This window comes from Adiantum capillus-veneris, chromosome 11, assembly GCF_014529385.1.
Source record: "Adiantum capillus-veneris isolate H3 chromosome 11, ASM1452938v2, whole genome shotgun sequence".
In the NCBI taxonomy this organism is placed as follows: Eukaryota; Viridiplantae; Streptophyta; class Polypodiopsida; order Polypodiales; family Pteridaceae; genus Adiantum; species Adiantum capillus-veneris.
The window spans coordinates 111,656,505-111,681,397 of record NC_140941.1 but is presented as its reverse complement, the minus strand read 5'-3'; the positions used below and the strand labels follow the sequence as shown (position 1 = coordinate 111,681,397).

The 24,893-nt window shown below is 48.0% G+C and overlaps 1 protein-coding gene across 1 annotated transcript in view; it reads left to right on the top strand.

Annotated features, from left to right (window-relative positions):
• The window catches only part of LOC147447829 (5'-3' exoribonuclease 4-like), a 174,556-nt gene that overhangs the window by 63,558 nt on the left and 86,105 nt on the right, over window positions 1–24,893 (top strand). Inside the window, exons 10-12 of the mRNA XM_086523576.1 lie at window positions 13,915–14,001; window positions 15,228–15,317; window positions 15,395–15,490. Of these exons, the coding sequence (XP_086379702.1) occupies window positions 13,915–14,001; window positions 15,228–15,317; window positions 15,395–15,490 (273 nt within the window). The remainder of the gene's footprint in view (window positions 1–13,914; window positions 14,002–15,227; window positions 15,318–15,394; window positions 15,491–24,893) is intronic.

Below are 24,893 nucleotides of genomic sequence, written 5' to 3'. Positions count from 1 at the left end.
CCCCTACCCTCTAACCTCGCCCCTACCCTCCCCAACACCCCTCTCGCCCCTACCCTATACCCCTCGCCCCTACCCTACCACTCTCGCCCCTACCCTCTTCCAGCACCCCTCTCGCCCCTTACCTATACCCTCGCCCCTACCCTCTAATCTCGCCCCTACCCTCTCCCAGCAACCCCTCTCGCCCCTACCTTCTAACTCTCGCCCCTACCCCCTCTCCCAGCACCCCCTCTCGCCCCTACCCTCTAACCCTCGCCTCTACCCTCTCAGCACCCCTCTCGCCCCTACCCTCTACCCACCCAATTTCGCCTTTGCCCTATTTTTGTTCTTCTCGCCCTACCCTCTACACACCCAACTTTGCCCTTGCCCTAATTTTGTTCGAACTCGCCCCAGCCTAAATCGTTTTGCAGAGAATCCAACTTGGTCTGCATCTGACTTGAGTACTTTTCCATCACTTATCTACTCAATTGCTCTGTTTGTCATCCATCCGACCTCACCATGGCAGGAGGTAGCAAGCAGGAGAAACAACCAGAAGGAAGTAGATAGAAAAAGGTAGAGTTGAAGAGGAGGAAACCTCTGGTTGCAGAATCAGAGAGTGAACCAGAGGAAGTATCTGCAAGCAGCAGCAGCCATGACATAGATGACTTTACCTCCAGTGACTGAAGTGATGAGAGCTACAAAGAAGACTCAGCAGCATCTGATGATTCAGTTGTAAATTCCGAGTCAGGTGCTTCCAGTGATCAGGAGGAACATTCAAAAGTGGTTAAGAAAAAAGAAAAGCAGCAAATCATCACTCATGAAATCAAGAGGGCTGCTTCTTCAAAAAATCGCACAGCATTCCAATTAAATTTTCATATGCAGCAACCTTGACCATCTCTCAGTGAGGTGCTTTCGACGGCTCAGCTACGGACTCTGAGCCTCACAGCATTGGCTGATGCAAATTTACCTGATACGGTTCCAGCAGAACTGATACATCAACTGTTAAAAGACTTTCCAAAGGTCCGGGGCCACAGGCTAACAGCTACAAGGCTTGGCCATGCCATGGGTATGACCAACTTTCCAGCTGTGAAGTCTACTACTCGCACTTTCTCTTTGTTGTCCAAGGATGCGACAACTCAAGCATGTCAAGAGCTATTGAGCTCGGATCACCCAAATTATGAGCGAAACAGACGGCTTCTCGTAATCTTCACGTATTACTTTCTGGCTCGGGATGCCGACGAAGACAAGGTAAAAATAGATCTTCTCACTACATTCTCCCACTGCGACGGGCTATACTGTTTAATCCACACTATCCCATGTGGATTCCACCAAATTCTCTTCAGATCTTTGCAATCTAGGGCTAAAAGATTTCGGGCCCAAGTGCAGTCTGTGCAGTTAAGTTTTAAATGTTTTGCGGCACCTCTCTTGGCATGGGTCATAAATATACCTATTAACATAAAGGAAGTGGATGAGGAACACGGAACCTCGAAAGGGAAAAGGAAAACCATGACCATGCAGGTTGACCCCACAGTCACCAAGAAAAAGAAGATCAAGGCGAAATTGATGAAGGATACAACGAAGTCTCTACTCTCCTTGCCAGTTTCTGAGAGGCAGCAAACTAGGGTACATTTTCAGCGTCATACGTATACTTCTACACCTGGTTCGGCTGTGCAGACACCAGTGTCTACTGCTGCTCCTTAGGATAGGATGGTCACTTCACCCATACAGGATCCTCTTCCTTCTTCTCCCATCTTCACTCATACACCGGTCAACATGCTCTCGCTCCACCTACAGCAACAATCTCCGAGACACCTACTACACCAACTGTACCTACTTCTAGCTCGCCGGCTGTGCCACATGGACGCTCTCCAGCATCACATCCATCTGAGGGATCTTCAGGTAGGACCGACTCCACTTCTCTGTTTCAGCTTTCAGAGAAGTTACTTCAGGACTCCAGAGCTGCTATTGCCACTGTCACCAGCGTGTGACTACTATCTATCCTTTTTGTTGATTTCTTTCTTATTATCTATTTACTTTCACTTTTTGGAAACACCCCTCGGGAAATCTAACGGCCCTGCATTGCATAGCTAGTGTGGAACTGTCCAGAGGAAGTCCACGCCTGAGGGCAAGAGAGCACTAAAGTTGGACAAGGACTATGGTTAGCCAAGTGGGGTCATTGACTAGCCAAAGTGGAATCCTTTGCTACAGAGGCTACATTTCAGTTCTGGATGTGGCCGCAGTGTACAAAGAGGGTCGGATGACCTAGAAAGATACAATGGCAGCATCTCCTAAAATTTAGGGAACTGCTATTTTGGGACCTGAAAATGTGTTGATGTCATTATCTTCGGAATGACAAGGGGAACATTTTCTTACTCTGCCATGAAGTCAACTGGGCAACCGGTTGGGATATTTTTAGACGGCAACCCCGAAACGGGAAAATGCTTATAAATGTGCCAAGTGGCACCTTCTGGTGCACTTTCCTCATGCAAGAGAAGGGGGCGCTGAATTTGAAGAGAAAAGAGGCTCATTTTCAGCCTGTCACAGGTTAAGAGCTATGGAGTGCTTGCTTTCCCTCTTATGCACAGTGCGGTGCCAGGAGTGATGCCCTGCACGCTACGCACTGCCCTCTCTCTCCCCTTTGGCAGTATGTTATGCCCCTCTAGTGGGCTTTTCATTTGACCAATGTACAGTTGTGTGGGTTCATGCGAGATTGCCGAGGCAAGAGCCTCTTGTACAGGTACTGGATCAGCTAGCGGCTAATCCCCCCGCAGGAACAGGTGAATTCGGAGAGGTTTCACGCCAGAAATCTCGTCCGATTCAAAGGGCAAGTAGCCCTACAGGTGCGGGAGCTCGAGGACTTGCTACGGATGCGACCGGCACGTGAAACGGAGCCCGAAACAGTAAATTACAGCCTGCTGTGTATTTTTGCAGGTTTAGGGTTTTGGCCCTAAACGGACCCTAATACCCCCAGGAGGTTCGGGGACGCAAGGGGACCGCTGTACAGGTGATCTGGCGCATTTTCAGGGCTGAAAACAGAGAATTCAGCGTGCTGCAGATTCTCGCCAGGTTTTGCAAAGTGCCCGTATGCGTCGGGAAAGTCAGTCAATGCGTGGGAATACTGACTGTGAAGGGTTCTAGTAGAGTTATGCTGCCGAAATCGGGCTGGAACAGTGGAAATTCAGCCAAGTTTGTGCGGGGCAGCTTGTAGGGAACCACAACGTTTATTCCCTCTTTTGAACAATAAAGAAATACCGAAAGGGGCGCCTAAGTTAGGGGCCAATCTGGTGTCGGTCTTCTCATACAGGTGCATTCTAGCATCTGTATCCCATTCCCCTCTCTTGTGTCACTATAGCGCAGGTAAAATAGACGACTAATAATGGGTGAAAGCTAAATCAAGGTTTGAAGTAAAGTCTACCGCCCTTTTCGGATTGAACAGGCCGGTTACATGGTTCCATCGACGGGATTAAATCACTTTTTCCCATAGAAGTGAGCCTTGGTCAGTTTTGGGCTTGAAGACACAGGGGATCATAGACCAGACACAGGGAATTGCAATTATGGCTGACAGACCAGATGATGTGACTGAAGAGGTTTCCTCTTCACAGGGTCAACAGACACATGAAGTGGGTGAGTCCTCAAGACCACCACAGACAGATGACGATATATTCAGGACGGAGTTGGCTACTGCTGTGGCTATGTTCACACAAGTAATGCAGAACCCAAGGTTTTTAGCCTTTCTGCAACCTCCTGTTCCGTCTCAGCAAGTTGGGTCACTGGATCATATTCAAAAGCCTGTTAAGGCTCGAGCACAGGTGATTCATATCGCACAGTCAATGGAAACACCTGTACACTTGACGGAGAACATGCAGTCTCCACAACCTATGCCTAAGGTGCAAAAACAGGTGGTTGAGATGCCAGTCTTTCAAGCTGTACCAGTTCAGCCCGCCACCTTTGAGCAGCCTATAGCTGGTTCTAATGGGTAGGGAAGCAACCTACAGGCTATGCAACAGGTCTTCCCACCACCTTCAGTACACCCTGGCTATTTTGGAGGTGGATCTGTATCCCAGAGCATGGCTGGTCATGCACCTGGAAATCAGTTTTATACGTTAGGAACAGTGTTTGGGGGTGCTCAAACGATCATGCCTAACCCCATGTATGGTGTCACGGGCATGCTACCAGGGTTTCAGAGCACTCAGGGCCAATTTGGGATGCCCCAGGCAAATTTTGGTATGGCTGGAATTACAAATCAGCAGCCAAATATGGCATTTCCAGGTCAAGTTAATAGCGGCCAAGGAACACAGATGAACCCTAATAGTGTTCCCATGTTTCAGTCACTTCCATATGACAATTTAACGCCACTGGAGAGGCCAACTCCGTACAAAGAAGGTGGCAAAGATGTGTCTTTCACAACCTTTACAGGGTTTGATGACAGGAAGAAGGCTCTCTCATTCCTCCAGCAGTTTGACAAGGCCTATGCAGGGGGAAATTTTACAGAGGCTTCAAAGGTCCGAAAGGCAGCCACTTTCTTGACAGGGAATGCGGGACAATGGTGGACAACTTTATTGCTTCAAGGGCAAGCTCCGTCCACATGGATTTACTTCAAGCAGATTTTTGCAGCAGCATGGTTATTTGATGACTTTGAAGCAGATGTCATGGCAGAATGCCACCAGCTAAATGCTGCCACTTGCAGAAATCTCGATGATTACAATCGGAAGTTTTGGAAAGCTCTACTTCCAGTAACTTCCTATAGGTTTGTGCCATTGACAGAACAGATTGAAAAATACTGTTGTGGCCTACCTAAAGGATTGAGAAAATACTGCACGAAGACAAAAGTCACTACTTTGACGCAGCTCATCGAGGTAGCAAACACTAGGAATGGTTTGCTCAAGGGAGAAGATTGTGAATTTAACACTGGCGTCAAGGCAGGATCAGGCAAGAAAAATTCAGCCAAGAAGCATGTTCCCAATGAGGCTCCTAAAGGGACTCAGGAGTCAGCCAACGCATTGAAAGATAAAGCTACGACTGAATCAGAAAAAGGACCAGCAAAGAAATGGAAAAGACGTTTTCCTCGCAAGTCAGAAGAGCAAAAGAAGGTCCCGAGGACAAAGAACAAATGCTTTATATGTGAGCAGCCTGGCCACATTGCTTACAATTGTCCTACAAAGAAAAGGCCAGCTGATTCTGATGACAAGGAAGACAAGAAAGGAAAGAAGCCCATGGTTGGTCTAGTGCCAGATATGGTGGGCGACAAGCCAAATTCAGATGCAAGTGAGCTTTGCAGAGCATGGGGAAAGGTCAGGGATCAAACAATGCTTATCTTCTTTGATCCAGGTGCCAAAGCCAACTTCATTTCCCCAGAATTGGCTTCAAAGTTGGGAATCAGACCTGAAGAGATGGGGTATACAGCAGAGGCAGGTTTGGCATGTCCTGGCCATACAGCGGCTGTGACACCCATCATTGGAAAGTTGCGTCTACATATCCAGTCCTATGTAGATGCTGAAGAATTTTACATCATGCCACTGGACGGATGTGATGTGTTGTTAGGTATTCCTTGGTTGTTTCGTGTACAGGGAATCATGGATGCCTACAACAAAAAGATCACTGTACAGAGCAGGGGAAAGACTCATATTCTGGATGTAAAGCTTAAAGGGGAGTCTATTCCTACTGTATCAGCTTTTGCTATTACTTCTGTAATGAAAAAGCATCTTTCTGCGTACTTGGTTTTTGCACGTGAAGTGTCAGATTGTGATGAATCAAATTTATCTGTGCTAGATAAAGAAAGGTCAATGTTTTTACGACAGTATAGTGACTGTTTTTCCGATTCATTACCGTCTCAATTACCGCCAGAGAGACCCGAGGACCATGCGATAGATTTGGTGCCAGGCAGTAGCCCACCAAATAAGCCTCCGTACAGGGTTAGTGCGGCTCAGCAGAAAGAGATAATGGGCCAAGTACAAGAGCTGTTAGAAAAGGGGCTGATTCAGCCCAGTTCATCTCCATTCTGTTCTCCAGTGTTGTTGGTGCAGAAAAAGGATGGCTCATGGCGTATGTGCATCGACTACCGTGCACTGAACAAGAATACCATCAAGAATAGGTTCCCTATACCTAGAATTGATGATATTATGGACAAATTAGAAGGAGAAGCTATGTTTAGCAGGATAGATCTAAAGAGTGGGTACCATCAGATTCGCATTAGATCAGAGGATGTGCACAAGACTGCTCTTAGAACGACGTTTGGCCTTTACGAATTTTTAGTGATGCCCTTTGGTCTCACAAATGCTTCTGCTACGTTCAATAGGATGATGGACAGAATTTTCCGTCCACACCAGCAGTTTGTTGGTACATTCTTTGATGACATGATAGTCTACTCAAAGAATGAAGAGGAGCATAGACATCACTTGGCCATTGTGTTCAAAGAGCTACGCAGTCATAGGTTGCTCATCAATGCAAAGAAAAGTGAGTTTTTTCTGAAAGAGATTCACTTTCTGGGACACATTGTCTCAAAAGATGGTGTCAGAATGGATCCTGCAAAAGTCTAAGCGATCAGGTCATGGCCAAATTTGAAGACGATGCATAATGTCCGAAGCTTTTTGGGACTATGCTCCCATTACAGAAGGTTTATCCGAAATTTTGCTGAGATTGCTTCACCTTTACATGCTCTTCAAAAGAAGGCAGTCACCTTCAGATGGACACAAAAAGAGATTTCAGCTTTTAATCTCTTAAAGGAAAAGATGACTTCAGATCCAGTCATTGTGTTGCCAGATCTTAGGAAGTCATTTGTGGTCCAGTGTGATGCCAGCGGCAGGGTAGTAGCCTATGAGAGCAGAATTTTGCAAGGGCCAGAGATGACCATGCAGGTCTATGAGAAAGAGCTACTGGCTGTGATTCATGCACTCTTAAGTTGGAAACACTACCTGCTAGGTGCAGATTTCGTTGTCCAAACAGACCATCAGACCTTGCGATACTTCTTGACACAGACAAAGTTATCTGAGAAGCATATGCGATGGGCAAATATTTTGTCCATGTTCCATTTTCAGATTGTGCATGTGGAAGGCAAGAAGAACGTTGTGGCTGATGCCTTGTCAAGGAAGCCACAAATTTCAGCTGTGTCGATTCCTTATCATCATGAACTTGATGATATGAGAGAGCAGTATGCAAATGATGAAGATTTTGCAAGGGTCTTCGAGCAACTAATGGATGGACAACGTCATGAACACTATCTTCTTAAAGACGGGTTCATGATGATGCATGGAAGATTGTGTGTCACAAAGCCATTGCGACGCAAAGTTATGGAAGAGAGTCATGTCCCACCGTATGCAGGGCATCGTGGTATCGATGCTACAGTTAAAGCGGTTGAGACATTCTTCTATTGGCCTACATTGAGAAGGGATGTGGATGCCTTTGTGCGAGAATGCCTAATATGCCAAAAGGTCAAGTTTGACAGGCAAAAGGCACCAGGGTTATTGCAACCACTACCTATTCCAGATAAACCATGGGAAAGTATTGCTATGGATTTTATCTTTGATCTTCCGAGAACGCAGACAAGAAACGATGGTATTTGGACCATTATTTGTAGATTCAGCAAACAGGCTCATTTTATTCCTGTCAGGAAGAAGATAAAGCCAGATCAGATGGCACGCTTGTTTATGAGCAATATTTTCAAGTATCATGGCATGCCACAGTCGATTGTTAGCGACCGTGATCCACGCATGACAAGTTTGTTCTGGAGAGGCTTGTTTGAGAATATGGGCACCACGCTCAAATTCTCTTCGTCATTTCATCCTCAAACAGATGGGCAGTCAGAAGAGTCAAATTCTACTGTCCTAGATCTGCTGAAGTGCTATGTGTCAGAGCATAAAGGAAAGTGGGAGCAGTATTTGCCATTGGTGGAGTATGCATACAATAATACAGTGCATTCATCAAATGGCAAGGCACCCTTTGAGATAGTTGAAGGTGGCAAGAAAGTTCCTCCCATACTGCATACAAAGGACAAGATATTTGAAGCAGATAAGTATGTTCAAGACATGGATGAAATGTACAAGAAGGTCAAAGTGGCCTTAGAAAGGACTCAGGCAAAACAAAAGAAAGCAGTTGATCGTCACCGTCGTGAAGTGGTATATTCACTTGGTGATTGGGTGCTTTTACGCTTTGAAAAGGCAAGGTTAAAGAAGATGAAGGGCAAGGAAAGACTGTTTCCAAAGCTCAGCATGCGTTACTATGGGCCTTTTCAAGTATGCGACATAATTAGTGATGTTGCATATAGGCTGAAATTGCCTGACAGTTGGAAGATTCACAATGCGTTTCATGTGAGTCTTCTCAGACCCTATGTGGGTGATGTGCCAGAAGATATGCCAGTTGAAGATCAGCTGGAAGTCGAGGAACTTGACGAGATCTTGGTCCCTGAACAGATTTTGGCACACAAAGAAAGGAAAGTGAAAGGCAAGGTTGCTAGGCGTTACTTGGTAAAGTTCAGAAACTATCTACCAATGGATGCTAAGTGGATGGAAGAAGGTGAACTTGCAGAGTCACCAACTGTGTTATCACTTTACCTTGAAGCCTTCGATTTGCAACCTACCTTGACCCCTTGAGTTTCAAAGCTAAATGGATTGTCAGTGTGACAATGGCTTCTGAAACAAATGATGTACATGGTATTTAAAGTGAGCTCAAATCAAATACCTGTTACATGAATGTTAGAGCTGTACAGATTGTCAGTTTGGCAATTGCTCTTATGGAATGTCCAAAAGTTTGCTTAGTGCTATAGAAGTGAGTATTTCTTGTCAGTTTGTCAAGGATACAGTGATTGCTTCTATTGAAGAGTACATGTGTAACTGCATTCTTAAACTGTCGGTTTGGGTATGCTCGAAAGTGTTACCGGATCCAACGTGTACTATAAGACAGTGGCAAAATGTACAGCTACCATTTTGTCATTGGAAAGTTAGTGACTCAAAGCAATGGCAGAGTGCGAAGCTATCACTATGTCATTGGGACAGGGTTCACACGCAGGCAATACATGAGTCGACGAGGTGTTGAATACACCAGGGTTGACAATGAGCATGTATGTGTCGTACATGTGTCGACAGGTGTTGAATACATCAGTGTTGACTAGGAGCATGAACGACATAGATGCAAACGAGGACGTTTGAGATTTCAAGAGGGGGGTATGTCACCAGCGTGTGACTACTATCTATCCTTTTTGTTGATTTCTTTCTTATTATCTATTTACTTTCACTTTTTGGAAACACCCCTCGGGAAATCTAACTGCCCTGCATTGCATAAGTAGTGTGGAACTGTCCAGAGGAAGTCCAGGCCTGAGGGCAAGAGAGCACTAAAGTTGGACAAGGACTATGGTTAGCCAAGTGGGGTCATTGACTAGCCAAAGTGGAATCCTTTGCTACAGAGGCTACATTTCAGTTCTGGATGTGGCCGCAGTGTACAAAGAGGGTCGGATGACCTAGAAAGATACAATGGCAGCATCTCCTAAAATTTAGGGAACTGCTATTTTGGGACCTGAAAATGTGTTGATGTCATTATCTTCGGAATGACAAGGGGAACATTTTCTTAGTCTGCCGTGAAGTCAACTGGGCAACCTGTTGGGATATTTTTAGACGGCAACCCCGAAACGAAAAAATGCTTATAAATGTGCCAAGTGGCACCTTCTGGTGCACTTTCCTCATGCAAGAGAAGGGGGCGCTGAATTTGAAGAGAAAAGAGGCTCATTTTCAGCCTGTCACAGGTTAAGAGCTATGGAGTGCTTGCTTTCCCTCTTATGCACAGTGCGGTGCCAGGAGTGATGCCCTGCACGCTACGCACTGCCCTCTCTCTCCCCTTTGGCAGTATGTTATGCCCCTCTAGTGAGCTTTTCATTTGACCAATGTACAGTTGTGTGGGTTCATGCGCGATTGCCGAGGCAAGAGCCTCTTGTACAGGTACTGGATTAGCTAGCGGTTAATCCCCCCGCAGGTACAGGTGAATTCGGAGAGGTTTCACGCCAGAAATCTCGTCCGATTCAAAGGGCAAGTAGCCCTACAGGTGCGGGAGCTCGAGGACTTGCTACGGATGCGACCGGCACGTGAAACGGAGCCCGAAACAGTAAATTACAGCCTGCTGTGTATTTTTGCAGGTTTAGGGTTTTGGCCCTAAACGGACCCTAATACCCCCAGGAGGTTCGGGGACGCAAGGGGACCGCTGTACAGGTGATCTGGCGCATTTTCAGGGCTGAAAACAGAGAATTCAGCGTGCTGCAGATTCTCGCCAGGTTTTGCAAAGTGCCCGTATGCGTCGGGAAAGTCAGTCAATGCGTGGGAATACTGACTGTGAAGGGTTCTAGTAGAGTTATGCTGCCGAAATCGGGCTGGAACAGTGGAAATTCAGCCGAGTTTGTGCGGGGCAGCTTGTAGGGAACCACAGCGTTTATTCCCTCTTTTGAACAATAAAGAAATACCGAAAGGGGCGCCTAAGTTAGGGGCCAATCTGGTGTCGGTCTTCTCATACAGGTGCATTCTAGCATCTGTATCCCATTCCCCTCTCTTGTGTCACTATAGCGCAGGTAAAATAGACGACTAATAATGGGTGAAAGCTAAATCAAGGTTTGAAGTAAAGTCTACCGCCCTTTTCGGATTGAACAGGCCGGTTACAGCCACCATCGAGCTAGGCGTGGAGCAGCTAGCTGCAACCCACCAACATCACTCCGCCACATACGCAGCAATGGAGGGATCTCTGCGAGTTGTCGAGAGTGCCATCGCAGATCGAGATGCAACGATTTTTGCACTACAGCAGGCATTGAAGATAAAGTCGAGGATTATTGATGACCTAAAAGCACACGTGCAGGGATTTCAAGAAATGCTTATGTATGATAACAGGCCTACCCAGGCTCCTGTGGGATATGGATGGACTGGGCCAGGGATACAGGTCCAGAATCCAGCAGGCTTTGCAGCCCCAACAGGTCCCTCTCAGCCCTCTTAGCAGTTCATGGGACACTACCCAGCAGGTCCCTCTCAGCCCTCTCAGCAGTTCATGGGACACTACCCACATCCCCAGTTCCAGTACTTCACTCAGCAGGGGTCTCAGGTCCAGATACCACACATGCAGAGCCAGAGTGTTCCTTGCTGTGACGGTGTTGCTGGTGCAGACCGCCATGGATGTGTTACTAGGTGTCCGGAGTTCACTTCAGGGTAGGTGCTTCCATCCGCTGTGCAGCAGATGGCTGCTACAACCACAGGAAACGAGGTTATGCAGAGCACAGTGCAACAACCGCATAGTTACACAATCGATCTGATGGCTCCTCCCGATCCGGATACTCCTGGAGCAGCAGTGGCGACGACACTTTCCCTTGGGTGACAGGACTGTGCTCTTACCCCACCTTTCATTGTACATATAGTTACTTTTGCAGTTCATTCAGTTTTGGCTCATCGAGACAGTGACCAGTCTTGTGGCGGGCAAACTGTAGCAGGCTATAGTGTCACTTTCACAGGACACATTTACAGTTAGTACAGTTGGTCTGGTCTGCTCACACTGGACGGACATTCTGGGCAGTGACACGTGGCAGGGATACGGATGGTGGCCTAGTGGACATGTGGCTAGGTCACACTTAGCTGGCTGACATTTATGGGCCGTTGGTGGCTCTTTATGATTGTATCTATGAGTAGTAGCCGTTGGGTCATTATCATTATCTTATATGGATGATCGGTTCATCGTCTAGGTAGCGAGTCTTACACAGAGCACTGCTTCACCGTCCGTGCACATCTGAGCCTCGACACCCCATTTGTACCTGTGAGTCCTGGGCTGGAGCTGAGTGTGCTGCCACGCCAGAGTCTGTACATGGTTCTTTGAGCTAGTCGAGTCCACATGTTCTGGTCCACTATTGTGTCTCTGTTGTCATCCATTGTTTCTGTGTTTCTTTCTGTTTGAGAGAGTTCCCATTTGTTTGAGTGAGATTGTCACGCACATTGCACTGAGGGGCACCCACACTGTAGAGAGCACGACACATTATCCGCGCTACACCCTACCCAAACTTTGACAAATAAGTAAAATAAATACCTACAAGCCAAAATAAATAAGGGGCTCACATTGGGCAGTTCAATTGAGATGATGCGATAACTTTAACACTATAAAGGTGCCTACCACCCCTTCCGGAGTCTTTCTAAATGCCATCACTTATGAGTGGAAAGGGGTGTTACACTCGCAAAGGATTGTAATTATGGGAAGACGGAATTGGTGCCTTAGATGTCATGAGATGGGGCATCTAGTGAGGGATTTCCCTCGAGGATGCCAATAGAACAGACTGGTGGCAGCAGGAGACATCCCTCACAGTCACAACAAAGCTAGCAGACTATTGCTCAGCAGCAGGACCTTGCATGACAGCATGATGGAGATCAAAGGGGTTAGAGTCAGCAACAGAGATAGACAGAGATAGGCACAATCTATTCTTGTTTACAGACGGGCAGTAAGACAGATATTGGCAGAGGCGGAGCAGCCCCCAAACAGGCCTCTTGAGGAGAGGTTACCAGATGAGGATCAAAAGGATGTCCCAGAGGAGCTGGACAAAGAGATAGGCATGAGGACCAGCAATTGATAACAGTTTTGGTGCTGCGTGAGCTGCCCAAGGATAGGCCTCCAGGTGCCTGTTACAGTAGGCACTATTGAGGGGGAGGAGGAGATCAGTTTGCAGAGGAGTTTGACTATTCCGAAGGTTTTGCATCACAAGCAGATGCCCCATTATCTAAGATCTTACCTGCACAGACTTTTGTGCTTGGTCCATGGAGGTTTCAAGACGTCTCCTTGAGGAGTGGGCCACTATGTGTCCACATGTTTTTCACGCAGTTGTCAGGAACACGTCACATTTTGCTCGGTCCAGAGAGAGCTCCCATGATCAGATTCAAAGTGGAGGCTTTACATGAAGACTCCTTTTGGATGAGGAGGCTGTGCATGATACCATATTGGAGCAGAAAATGGTTGAGGCCAACTTCTTTATGGATATTAGACAGTTTGTAGCTTTGTTTGAGAGTCCGTTTAGTGGAAATTGGTTTGGTCGGAGAGATGTGCATCTTGGTACCTTCCCTTGGCTTTTGAGGTGGACGGCGAGTGGGTGCCTCTCTTACAATATGGTTGTGCTTTTAGATCTGCATCCTTTTTTGGGGTACATCATTAGGATGGGGATGATTTTTGAGGCGTGGCTTAGGGGTTTCGTCTAAGGTGAAATGCTCTGGGAGAAACTTCATATTTTTCCAAAAACTGGTGACATTGCATTGTTTTGGAAATATTGAAGGCTTGGACTATCCATATGGTTGAGTATTGACCTCTTTTTAATATTTCCTCATCTTTATTCCCATGTCTGTAAGGTGGGCTGCTAGTGCCCAGGTATCATGTTTCCTGTAACTTATGTTTCGCCTAGTATTTCCTCTTGGCACTCACTAAACGAATTGCCTGAAAATGACGAAACATGTCTCGTGACTGATCCAGAATGACTATGAGGGGGGGGGGGGGGGGGGGGGGGGGGGGGGGGGGGGGGGGGGGGGGGGGGACTTGAAACTCAAAGAGTATTTACAAGTTTCCATTATGAAAAGGATGATCTTTATTTGAGTATTAGCATTAAGCATGCTATGCTGTTTAATATGTGGAGTTCAACTCTTGCTACAAGCTGCTAGTTTAACTGAGCCTTAGAATTAATCGGAACTTGAGTAAGCAGTGATGACCTCTAAATATGGGATCTTGTAGGTGCAGGATTAGCAAGGTGAAGTCATTTCATTAAAAAATGAACCATTAAACTGCATCAAAAGGGAACTGTGTAAAGTAATTGTATGCAAAGCAGAACCGTTTGATCTTCTGACCAGGGCTTTGTGTAGACAGTAGGGAGGGTTGTGAGATAATCTATAGTATATATGGTGCAGGGATGGTTATTTCTACCCAGTGTTGGTTCTGAAAGCTTGCATTGTTGGTTTTCAGGTTGTTTTGGATCATGTTGACAAATTTATTCATGCCGTTGGTGCTCATGAAGATCGAATTTTTCAGAAGCGTGCTCGCATACAGCAGGTACATTTGCAAATTTCTCTCCCTCTTTGCCTATCAGACATGTTCTTTTAGTTAAGGGAATATTACCAAAATACCCCTGTATTTTATGGAGATGCCCAGAACACCCCTGAAGTTTTAAAAATTCACAAAATACCCTAGTACCAGTTTTGGACGGATTGCTTCAATTTTCACATTGTTTACCTTTCTCGATAACATAGAACTATCTTTAATGCATTAGACAAAGAAAATTCTACCAATGCCCACAAATAGTTTCATTTGTGTCTGCAAATAGTGATTTGTTTCATTCGAGGAGTCCAATATCCTAGTTATTTTATCTTTCATTGAGGGAGAACGCCTTCTTACAACAAGTTGCCAAAACTGCCAATAGAGATGTTCGTAAGATTGAAAATGTATATTTTGCAAATTTCGGTTACTTAAAAGGAACTTTTGGGAATATTTGACAACATTTGCCAAATATGAGGAGTATTTGGGGAATTTCCACAAATTTCAGGGACATTTTGGAAAATTTCCCTGTACTTAATGAAACAGACTTCTCTAATGGAGCTTTGATTTAGTAAGATAGAAGGGTCCCTTTTTTCACCATTGGTTGTATCTTGCTTTTCACTCCGCCGTGTTTTGTGATCGGGGTTTATGTAATACCAAGGGTACAGGCTCGCCATTATGGAAAAGAAAATGAAGGGTCCCTTTTTATTTCTTTCGAATAAATGATCTCTATGCACTGGCTGGGTCATTCAAGTTTCATAATATAAAATGTGTGGTTTGTTTTGTAAGTGTGCCTAGAATAGAAGTTTAAATTTTGATTCTACGATGTGGGCTTAGACATATATTGAAGAGAAATGCATATGAATTGTGAAGGTTTTTAAACAGGAAACGCTTGTTTGAGCTACAAGGTATGCATTTTGTTATGAGAGGTTGCCTTTTGATTAATTGTAAGGTAAAGGCATTCAGACTCTGGAGGTTTTAAAAGTACATGCTCTGTTGGAGATTTACAGAGCAAATGCTCTGTCGAGGAAAATTGTTTCTGGATTGTTCTTACCACAAACAGCTAGACTAATTTTTGTGACTGCTCACAAGCAGCCTGTCACCAGGAGTTAGAAGTAAAGCTTTCTGCACGTAGGGCTCACTAGAGTAGCTGTACTATCGGTCTGCAATTGTACCCCTGCAAGATGACATTATTTTGTTAGTAATTATTCTGTTCAGATTTTTAAACTGTCAGATTATTCCAGGCCTTTGAAAGGGAGTTTGACAAAGGAACCTCGAAGGAGGGCAAAGGTCAAATTGTCAATACTGAGTCCTATTCATGGGCTCTGGATAAGGTGATTATCTTTCCGTTAAAGTTAATTAGTTCACAATAATACTTATAGATTACAGTAGGGGATTGTCATTGTCACAGGTGAAATTAGGTGAAGCAGGGTGGAAAGAAAGGTACTACAAAGAGAAATTTCAGGTTAAAACACAACAAGAACAGGAGAAAATAAAGAACGACCTGGTGAGTTTCGGTGTCCACTATGGTTACCTAGTCGGTTTCTTTTTAACTGCAAGGCCAGGGAAGGGTGATGCAGTGCAGGGTGTTTACTGTCTTCGGGGAGTGAGACCTCGTTCAAAATATAACCTGTACATGTCCCACACCAAAGTAGGATGCAGGCCTCGTTATCAGTTAAAGTGAAACTGTTGAAGGAGGCTGCCACTCATTCTCTAGAACGTAAACTAGTAGGATATATGTAGAGATAAAAGATTCTAGCCAAACTAACCTTCCCACTAGCTTCTTTTTCTTTTTCCTTTTTTTTTTGGGGAGGGGCGGGGGGGATTCTCGGTGGGTGGGAAATAGTTATATATTGAGTACAAGTAGACCTCGAGGGATGCTTGCGTGAGGTTGTTACCCAGAGAAAGTACAATACTTTAATAGCTAATGTGCACAAGCTATCTACACATCAAAATGGAATTATGATGTCAGCTGCTGTATCCCACTACGTGCGCAAAATGTGCAGCAACTCTGACTGTACCTTAACCAATGTGTCAAGACGTCCAGGATGGAGCTGTACTCAGAACATGTGTGCATCTAGCCTTCCAAATAATCCACCAAGTAATGCTGCATATTACAACAAAGACAATGCCCCTAGGCCAATCGATGGCACTACCACTAGCTACAGACCAAACTGAAAGTGTTGAAAACAGAGTGTCAAGATGATGTGCATCATAATGCCAGAAAAGCAATGTGTCGTCTTCATTTTAATTCAAAAGTTCAATCCCACCAAGCTCCTCAATAACTGGCATGCGAAGACTAGCGGTGGAGACCTACCTACCCCATAGGTAGAGAGACGGAGCCTCAGAGAGAGAGAGAGAGAGAGAGAGAGAGAGAGAGAGAGAGAGAGAGAGAGAGAGAGAGAGAGAGAGAGAGAGAGAGAGAGAGAGAGAGAGAGAGAGAGAGAGAGAGAGAGAGAGAGAGAGAGGAATCTGCTGCTGCGCGCGAACCCTAACTCTGGCCCCTGCTGCGCGCGAATCTGCTTGCTGCCTGCGCTCGAACCCTAACTGTGGCCTTGCGCGAATCTGCTACTGCGCGCGAACCTGCTCCTGCCTCTGCGAACCTGCTGCCTGCGCGAAATCTGTTCCCTGTGCGAAACCCTAACTGTGGCCTGCGCGAATTTGCCTACTGCCTGAGTGAGAGAGAGAGAGAGAAAGAAAGAAAGAAAAGAAAGAAAGATTTTTAACGTCTATGTCAGGCCGAAATCGGCCTATGAGACAAATCAAATGTACATGGTGTGTATGTCATCCGTCTATCGGAAAGACAAATGAAACAAAACTGATACAAAACTGAACTGAATGTAGGTAGTGGAGTATCTGAGGAGGGATGGAGCTCTATCTCTAGGGGTATATGCATGTCTATATGCTCAAGGTAGTACAATCATGAGAATGCATCAAGCTATCTAGCTCCATCCTGTACTAATGGGGGGATGTAAGATGTGGTACATGGGCGGGGCTGGTGCCAAGGCTACCCGGATGAAAGTTGTCGGGTCGGCCCTCATCTGAGCTACTCGCTCCTCAGTGGCACGGCGCTCCCGGGCTCGGATCTCCTCGATCTGTCGGTGGTGGGAGCTCGCGCCCCTGTAGCCTGTGACTCGTGGTCGTCGTCTAGCTCGGCTCACCTCCGCCTGTGGGAGTGTCACTCCCCTCTGAGTGTCTGGTGAGGGAGGGGCGGCAATCCTCTGAAAGAAGTCTGTGAGCTGCGACTGTCTCCCCTCTGTCTGTGTAGCTGTGTGTGGCTGTAGTAGTGTGTCCCGATGGCTCTGTATCTCTAGTAAGAAACGTCCGAGCTGTCTCTGATCTCGAGAGTCCATGATCTCTCGGAGAGTGGGCTGTCCTCTGAATAAGGCCTCATACCTGCCTCTGATCTCAGTGTATGCTCTGCATCTACATACAAAGTGCTCCTCACTCTCCACCTCCTCTGTGCAAGCTTTGCAGACTCGCTCCTCCCTGGGAACACCAGTATGTCTCCCGATCTCAATCTCTAACCTGTGTGAAGCCACTCTCAGCTGACCAATCGCCACCCGTGAGCTATGTGGCATATATGTGTCCATATAGCGTGGTCTCTGTATGAACCCCCCAGACAATATGGTGAGAAACTGGTCTCTGTAATCTGACATCCTTGTCCCCAAGCCAGGTGACTCCCAGACTCTCCTAGTGTATAGCTGCCACAGATCCTGTCTCAATACCAAGTTCCTCTCACTGCGAGAGAGGTGAACATATGGTGAGTGGGGGTCGTACTGGAATGGTGGTAGGCTCTCCATGTCAAGACCGTGTCCCTCAAACCATGCTCTGACCTGTGAGTACCATGCTCTCTCATGCCCACTCTCTGATAGCTGTATAGCTGCCTCAAATGCTCTACGAGTAAGTCTGTCAGGAGGTAGCTCTCTCATCCTCTGGATGAAGCAGACTGTCTGGAATAGTGCCTCTACCACCATGGGTGGTGTGGCGAGCTCGGCTCTAATAATGTCATGTGGCACTGTCTTCTTGCTGCGGAGCAAGCGTGAGATCATACATACCTGTGGCCTCTCAAGCTGTGTCCACTGGTCAGCTGTCAATCCTGGTGCCCATACTGCCGCCGAGTACATAAGGGCCGGGGTGACTAAGGTGTCGAAAAGCCACCCCTTCGTGCGGGGCTCCTGAAAGTGTGCCTGGTGGCATCTCCGCTCTAGCATGGTCAGAGCTGCATATCCTCGGGTGAGCCTGTCAGCAGCAGCCTGCCTCATAGTGAAGGGTCCTGGTAGGCTGGTGAATGTGATGCCAAGGTAGACATAGGAGGTGACTACATCAACCTGTCCTCTTGCTGCTGTGAAGGTGGCAGCGCTCCTCACTGCACTGGATGTGTGAAAGATCATGACCTTGGTTTTGCCAAGGTTCACAGTCAACCCCCTGTGTGTGCTGAATTCGTCCAAGGCCTCAAGATGGCGTTGCAAGCCCTCGGGTGACTCTGAAATCAACACAATATCGTCAGCATATAACATGATGTGGACCGGAGTACCTGCCAAGTCGCTCCCCTCTCCCCCTGCTCGCAGTATGTAGTCGGAGATCTCGTCGATGTAGAGCCCAAAGAGTGTCGGGGAGAGTGGGCATCCTTGCTTAACAGCAATGGTGCTAGCAATGGTCTCTGAAAAACCGCCTGGGCAACGAACTCGACCCGTCACCCTCTCGTAGAGAGTATATATGGCCCAAATCATCTCTGTTGGTACCCCAATGCTGTGAAGGCGCTGGAAGAGTCTCTCACGTGGGACTGTGTCAAAGGCCTTGCGGAAATCCACAAAGCAGCAGTAAAGCCTCTTCTTCCGCGCCTTTGCCCCATCAATGAGGCAGCGCAGAACGAAGATGTGATCAGTGGTGGAGAAAGCTCGTCTGAAACCTGCTTGGCCTGGAGCTCGTAAACCCTCGGTCTCTGCGTAGCAGCTGAGCTGTGCCTCAAGTACTGCTCCATATAGCTTGGCCATCGTGTGGCCAATCATGATAGTCCTGTAGTTCCCTGGGTCCAGGGTGTCGCCAGATTTGTGGATAGGCACTATGGTGTGCTGTGTCCACTCCTCTGGGAAGCCCTCCCCTATAGCCCGGTTGAAGACATGTGTAATCAACGGGGCTATAGTGGAGGCCGCATAAATGATGTGCTCACTCTGTAATCCAGTATGGTCAGCTGATCGTCTGTGTTGCATGCGGCGTATGGCCCTCTCTACCATCTCTACTGTAAAGAAGGAGGAGCACGTGGGGCGTGGCCCGTGTGGCTGTGGGATAGGAGGCTGCCCTGGCACCTCATAAAGTCGCTCTGCATAATCATGCCATATCTGTGGATCCTCAATAGCTGTAGTCGGACGTGGCTCGCGTAGGGTGCGCCATGCCGTCGCGCTATCCATGCTCATGAATAGGCGGTATAGCTCAAGCTCCTGTGCCTCTTCGAATGCTCGCCGCTTTTGGCGTGTCAGCGTCTTCATATGCCGTCTGGCCTCTCTCTCTGTGATCTCTCCTAAGGCTCGCCGTGCACGGAGGCGTTGGTATAGCTCTCTGCACTCATCATCATACCAACGGTTCTGAGGCATAGTCCCGGCGGGGGGAAGTGCGTCCTGTGTGAGTGGTGTGTGGAAAAGAGCTAATAGCTGAAGTGTGGAGAACGGAAGAGATATGTGATGTGAGAACTGAGAGTGGTGTGGATGGGTGGAGGAGGCATAGGCCATGCTCGACCTCGGCCGAGTAAAGAGAGGCTAGCTCATGTGTGAAATGGATGGTGGTGTGTGGAGTGTGTGCTGTGGAGCTGTGTGGGATGGTATCTCCGGTGATGGAGAAAGAGAGGTATGTGTGGTCGTCTCCGATGGGTATGGGTGGAATGGTGAAGGATGTGATAAGGTGTGTAGCCTCCCTGGGTCCCAGAATATAGTCGACTGTACTCCCCCCTCCCTCTGTAACTCCATGTGGCATACAAGTCAGGCCCCCTGAGGTGGGCCACTGGGCCATCCCGTTATAAATAACGAGACGGTGCTGGGAGCCAAGTCGAAGTAGATGTCGTCCGTAGGTTGTGACTGGAGCTCTGTCTGTTGTATCTCTCATAGTAGCCTCCTCATCTAGAGTGTGTAGTGCCTCTGGCTCCTCGTGGTCATATGCCTCACACTGCTCACTGTGCGTACGAGCATTGAAGTCTCGCATAAGGAAGACTTCACCCAGTGTGGAGTACTCCATAATCTCCTCCGTGAGGCATGCGTACGGTGACTCCTGCTCAATAGGGGCGAATCTGAAGCCTGTGGGAGCAAAGTAGCAAAGGGCAATGTAGACGATCCTGTCTCGTGAGAGCTCGAGGCGAATCCACATGTAGCGGGCTTGTGGGTCCCGGGCAACAATCTGTAGTTCGCTGTGAAGCCCCTGTCTAAAGAGTATGGCCACTCCTCCTGATCCGCGAGTGGTGTGCTGGCGCATACATCCCCGATGTAGAGACTCCCACTGGAATCCATGTATCCGTGGTAACCCTCTCTCTGGGCTCTCGTGTGTCTCTGTAAGTAGAATGATGTCTCGACCTCTCATCACCTCCTCAAGTCTCTCTGGGTGTGTCCATAGGTCTCCATTGCAATTCCAAACCGTGACATGAATCTCCTCGTGTGTCCCACAGGCCGCGAGTCCCTATGCGATGGTCTTGCCATCAATGATAACCCTACCATCTCGATATACTTCCTTCTTCCCTTCTTTGCGGGCTTGGTGGACTCAAGGCATGCACGCGCGACGGTGATCTTGTTGCATCTTTGTGAGGTCCTCATCAAGATAAATCGGGGGGGCCTTCTAGCCCTCTCAAGATGACCCTCTTTCGGAGGAAAGAAGTTCGAGACTCCTCGGAGGCGAATTGGAGGATGAGAGCTCTCTTCTTTGGATCTTTGCCGGCTCTCCAAACTTTGGAGAAAGGGATCTCTTCTTCCTTGTATCCCACTTTCTTGCATAAAGCTTTCCCATCGCTCTCGGGTGTAGACCCTTCTTCTTCTTTGATGCCGGTCACTCGCACATTGAGACGGCGAGCTTGTCGCATCTTCTCCTCCTCGATGGTTGTGTGTACGATGAGTACCTCATCTTTTTGGGCTTCCTCTCTTGCTACCTTCTTGATATTCTTTTTGACCACTTCGACCCATCCTTCTTTGGTGGCCTCTAATTTGTCCTCAATGCTTGCGGTGAGGGCTTTGGTGATCTCCTCCTTGAGGGCTTCTTTAGCCTCCTCTTTAATCTCTCCTTCCTCGGGGGTGAGGGATGTGATGGAAGCATGAAGGAGATCGATTTGTGCCTTCATCTCTTCTTGCTCTTTCCTCCATCTCTCCCTCTCCTTCTCGTTCTCCCGTTCCCTTCTCTCCTTCTCCTCTTTGAGGTTTTGGATTTCCGCTCTCATGTCCTCCTTCTCTTCGTTCCATAGCTTGATGAAGGTGGCTTTCTCCTCCCTCCATATCTCTCTCTCCATCCACCAATCTTTCATGTCCTTCTCCAATTGTGCAAGCCTCTTGTTCGTGAGCATGAAGGTTGTCTTCATTTTCGATGTCGGCGTCTTGATGATGGGGGAAGACATGGTTGTCTTCGAAGCTACCCTCTCTTCATATTGTGAAGAAGAGGGGAGAAGGGGAAGAGAGGGAGTACGTGTGTGTATGCGTGTATGTGTGTAGTGTGTGTGTGGGTATGTATCCGTGTGTGTGTGTGTGTGTGAGTGAGAGAGAGAGAGAGAGAGAGAGAGAGAGAGAGAGAGAGAGAGAGAGAGAGAGAGAGAGAGAGAGAGAGAGAGAGAGAGAGAGAGAGAGATGGCTGCGTGATGGGGAGCAAGGAGGGGCTGCATGAGGGGGAGGCTGGAGGGGGGCTGCGCGAGGGGAAGAGAGGGAGTACGTGTGTAGCAAGGAGAGGCAGTTCAGCAGCAGTAGCAGGTTGGTATAACAACGGCAGCAACATGCGGGTACTGGGGGTGCTGTGCAGGTGGGGTGGGCGTGCTGAGCAGCTGGGGTGACACAGCAGCGCGCAGTACAGCAGTAATGTGCTTGGAGCAGCACAGCAGCAGGTACGCGCGCTGGTGCAGCAGGAGGTACGCGCGCTGGTGAGAGAGAGAGAGAGAGAGAGAGAGAGAGAGAGAGAGAGAGAGAGAGAGAGAGAGAGAGAGAGAGAGAGAGAGAGAGAGAGAGAGAGAGAGAGAGAGAGAGAGAGAGAGTCCAAGCTACACTTTGGGTCTTGCTTTTACCATTTGCCAGTCTGGCTCATTCTTCATGGCGGCTTTGTTGGTCTCGAGTGCTCCTCACGGCGCTCCATCACCACTTGCCTGTCGCGTGGACTACACTGGCGACCTATTGTCACGCATTGACTCCAAAGTACAACACTTGGCTCAGCATGGCTTAGTTGGCCGCATGATTGGACAATCTCCACCCCGATCTTCTATATGTGATTGGTGTCAGACTGCATTGGGCACTACTCAGGGACGGATCTCGGAGCTTACACTCCTTGGCAGAGGCATATTCATGGTACGTCTTTCAGATCCCGCCACCGCCTGAGCTCTCCTGGTTCGCTCTCCGATACTCTCTGATTGCAGGATGATATACTTGACGAGGTGGTATCCCGAGTTTTCCACTGAGGAGTTTGACAATTGACACCTTATTCCCAGATTCCCTCTGACGCTCTCCTTCTCGGATATGCCTCTCCATTTTGTCAATGAACATCTCCTCCAGATGATTGCTGCTCATTTTGGCATGGTAGTTCCAGGATCCTGCATCTTCTCATCTAGCCCAGCTTGCATTCAGGTCTTGGTGTTTGGGGATACTTCATTACCAGATAGAGTTACTGTGGGGGCTGTGCACGATCGAGACTACTCTCTCCGTATGGTAGTCACAGGCCGCCCAGGACAGTGCTTATGCTGTCACGAGATGGGACACTTGGCGCGAGATTGCCCCACCCTGCCACGACATCGGCGGCAACAACAGCCGGCCCGCGGCAGTCATGCTCAGCCACGTGGTCAGCGTCAACAGCCGGTTCCTCCTTCTCACCCATCTACTACTCAAGCACCTCAGGAGCCTACAGGCACTCCTCGAGCTCCAGCCCTCCATGTTCCTCCCTCCGCTTCAACTCACACTGAGGCAGCATGGCAGACAGTAGGTCGTAATCATTCCTTCTGTCCTCATTAGCAACCAACAACGCGGCCAGCTCCCAGTGTTACCTCTCCTGCTCCCTCTCAGGTTTCCACCACCCCCTTACCCCCTGCATCTCCTCGCCATTCTTCTTCTTCGCGACAGGATCACTTACCTCTGCTACCAGCTCCTCCTTTACCTGCAATTCTCCCGCCCGCTCGTTCCCTTCTTCCCGAGGTTCCTGTTCCCATGCAGATGGATCATTCACCGCTACTAACCTCTCCCTTTTCCTCCTCTTCCTCTCGCCCTTACTCTCCCCCCTCCGCCTTCTGGTCCTCCCCCTCCCTCAGTAGCTCATACTTACGTCTCACGCAGTTTTCTCAGCTCTTGCCCTCTTTCCTGGGGCACTCATCGGGCTGAGATGTGCGGTGACTCAGAAGGGCCATTGCGGGTGCAGCTCTATCTTATGCATCACAAGACAGGTTGTGTTCCCTCTTTAATAGGCAATCGCTCTCAACCACGCTGCTCAGGAATGGTCTAAGGATCAGGTTCTACATTTTGTGCACGCACAGACTATGGCTCAGCTTCATTTATGGTTGTATACTTCCGCTCCTGATGTTTTGTCTCCTCACTACCCTTCATGTATTGGTGCTATGGAGTGGAGTGATGTTTATGCTTGCTATTCATTGCCTATGGTCATTCATGTATCCTCAGATGTGGTGCTTCCTATGTCTGTGCGAATTTGGGGTGTCAAAGCTGCAGCATCAGTAATGCAATGTAAACAAGCTGAGGTCCGCATTTGGTGCAATGAGACACCATGTCTTAGAGAGGGCTTGCGGGTAGCTTTCCTACCACTTGAAGCTCACCCCTTGGATGACCCAGTTGCCTCCAAGAAGATGCGCAGTTAGTTAGATGCTATTCAAACTCTTTCATGCAGTCTATGGATTTACACGTAGTTTCTTGGAATGCTAATGGTTTACAGACTTCTCGGGTAAAAGGTTCCCGTAAGCTTTTACTTTGCAGAGATTTACACTCTCATGTACTGGGCACTGTGGATATATTGCTAGTACAGGAGCATAAGATTGCCACTCCCTTTGGCAATCTCATGCCCTCGGGCGCCCGCACTTTTTGGGAGCCTGCTCTGGGCCTTCATGGTCAGAGTTGTGTATGCATCTCAGTGGGACCACGTTACTTGGCCTCAGTTCAGCAGCATGGCACCCTTGTCGTTGGTAGAGCAGTTTATGTTTCTATTCGGATTCAGGAATCTATCATTGGTTTTATGTCAGTCTATGCACCTACTACTCCTCGGGAGAGGGCTACATTTTGGTCCTCTTTGGCTGTTGTTCTACCTGCTGTAGACTCTTGGGTTGTTGGAGGTGGCTTCAACAACGTTGAGAGCGACTCTGATTGGCGAGCCATCACACCTCCAGTTCTATCATCCATCTCTCCCGATGAGCAGCTAGCTTGGGATCGATTTCTTCTAGCCATTCAGGGTGTTGACGCTTGGCACATACCCTCTTTTGGTCACCACCCTGCTACACTTCATTACTCTTGGGGGTTTCAGAGACAGCGGGGGAGATTATTAGAGCGACTTGATCGTTTTTACATTGGCCCTTGGGCAGCAGCTCTAGGTGGATTCATATGGAGAGGGACCAGCCTCTCAGATCATTTACCCATCTCATTGTTTATCTCCTTCACTAGATCCTCTTCACAGAGGCGAGGTTGCCGCATCCCTGACAGTGTTCTCACCACCCCAGTATTGCAGCCGCAGATTTGTGGCTTATGGTCCACGGA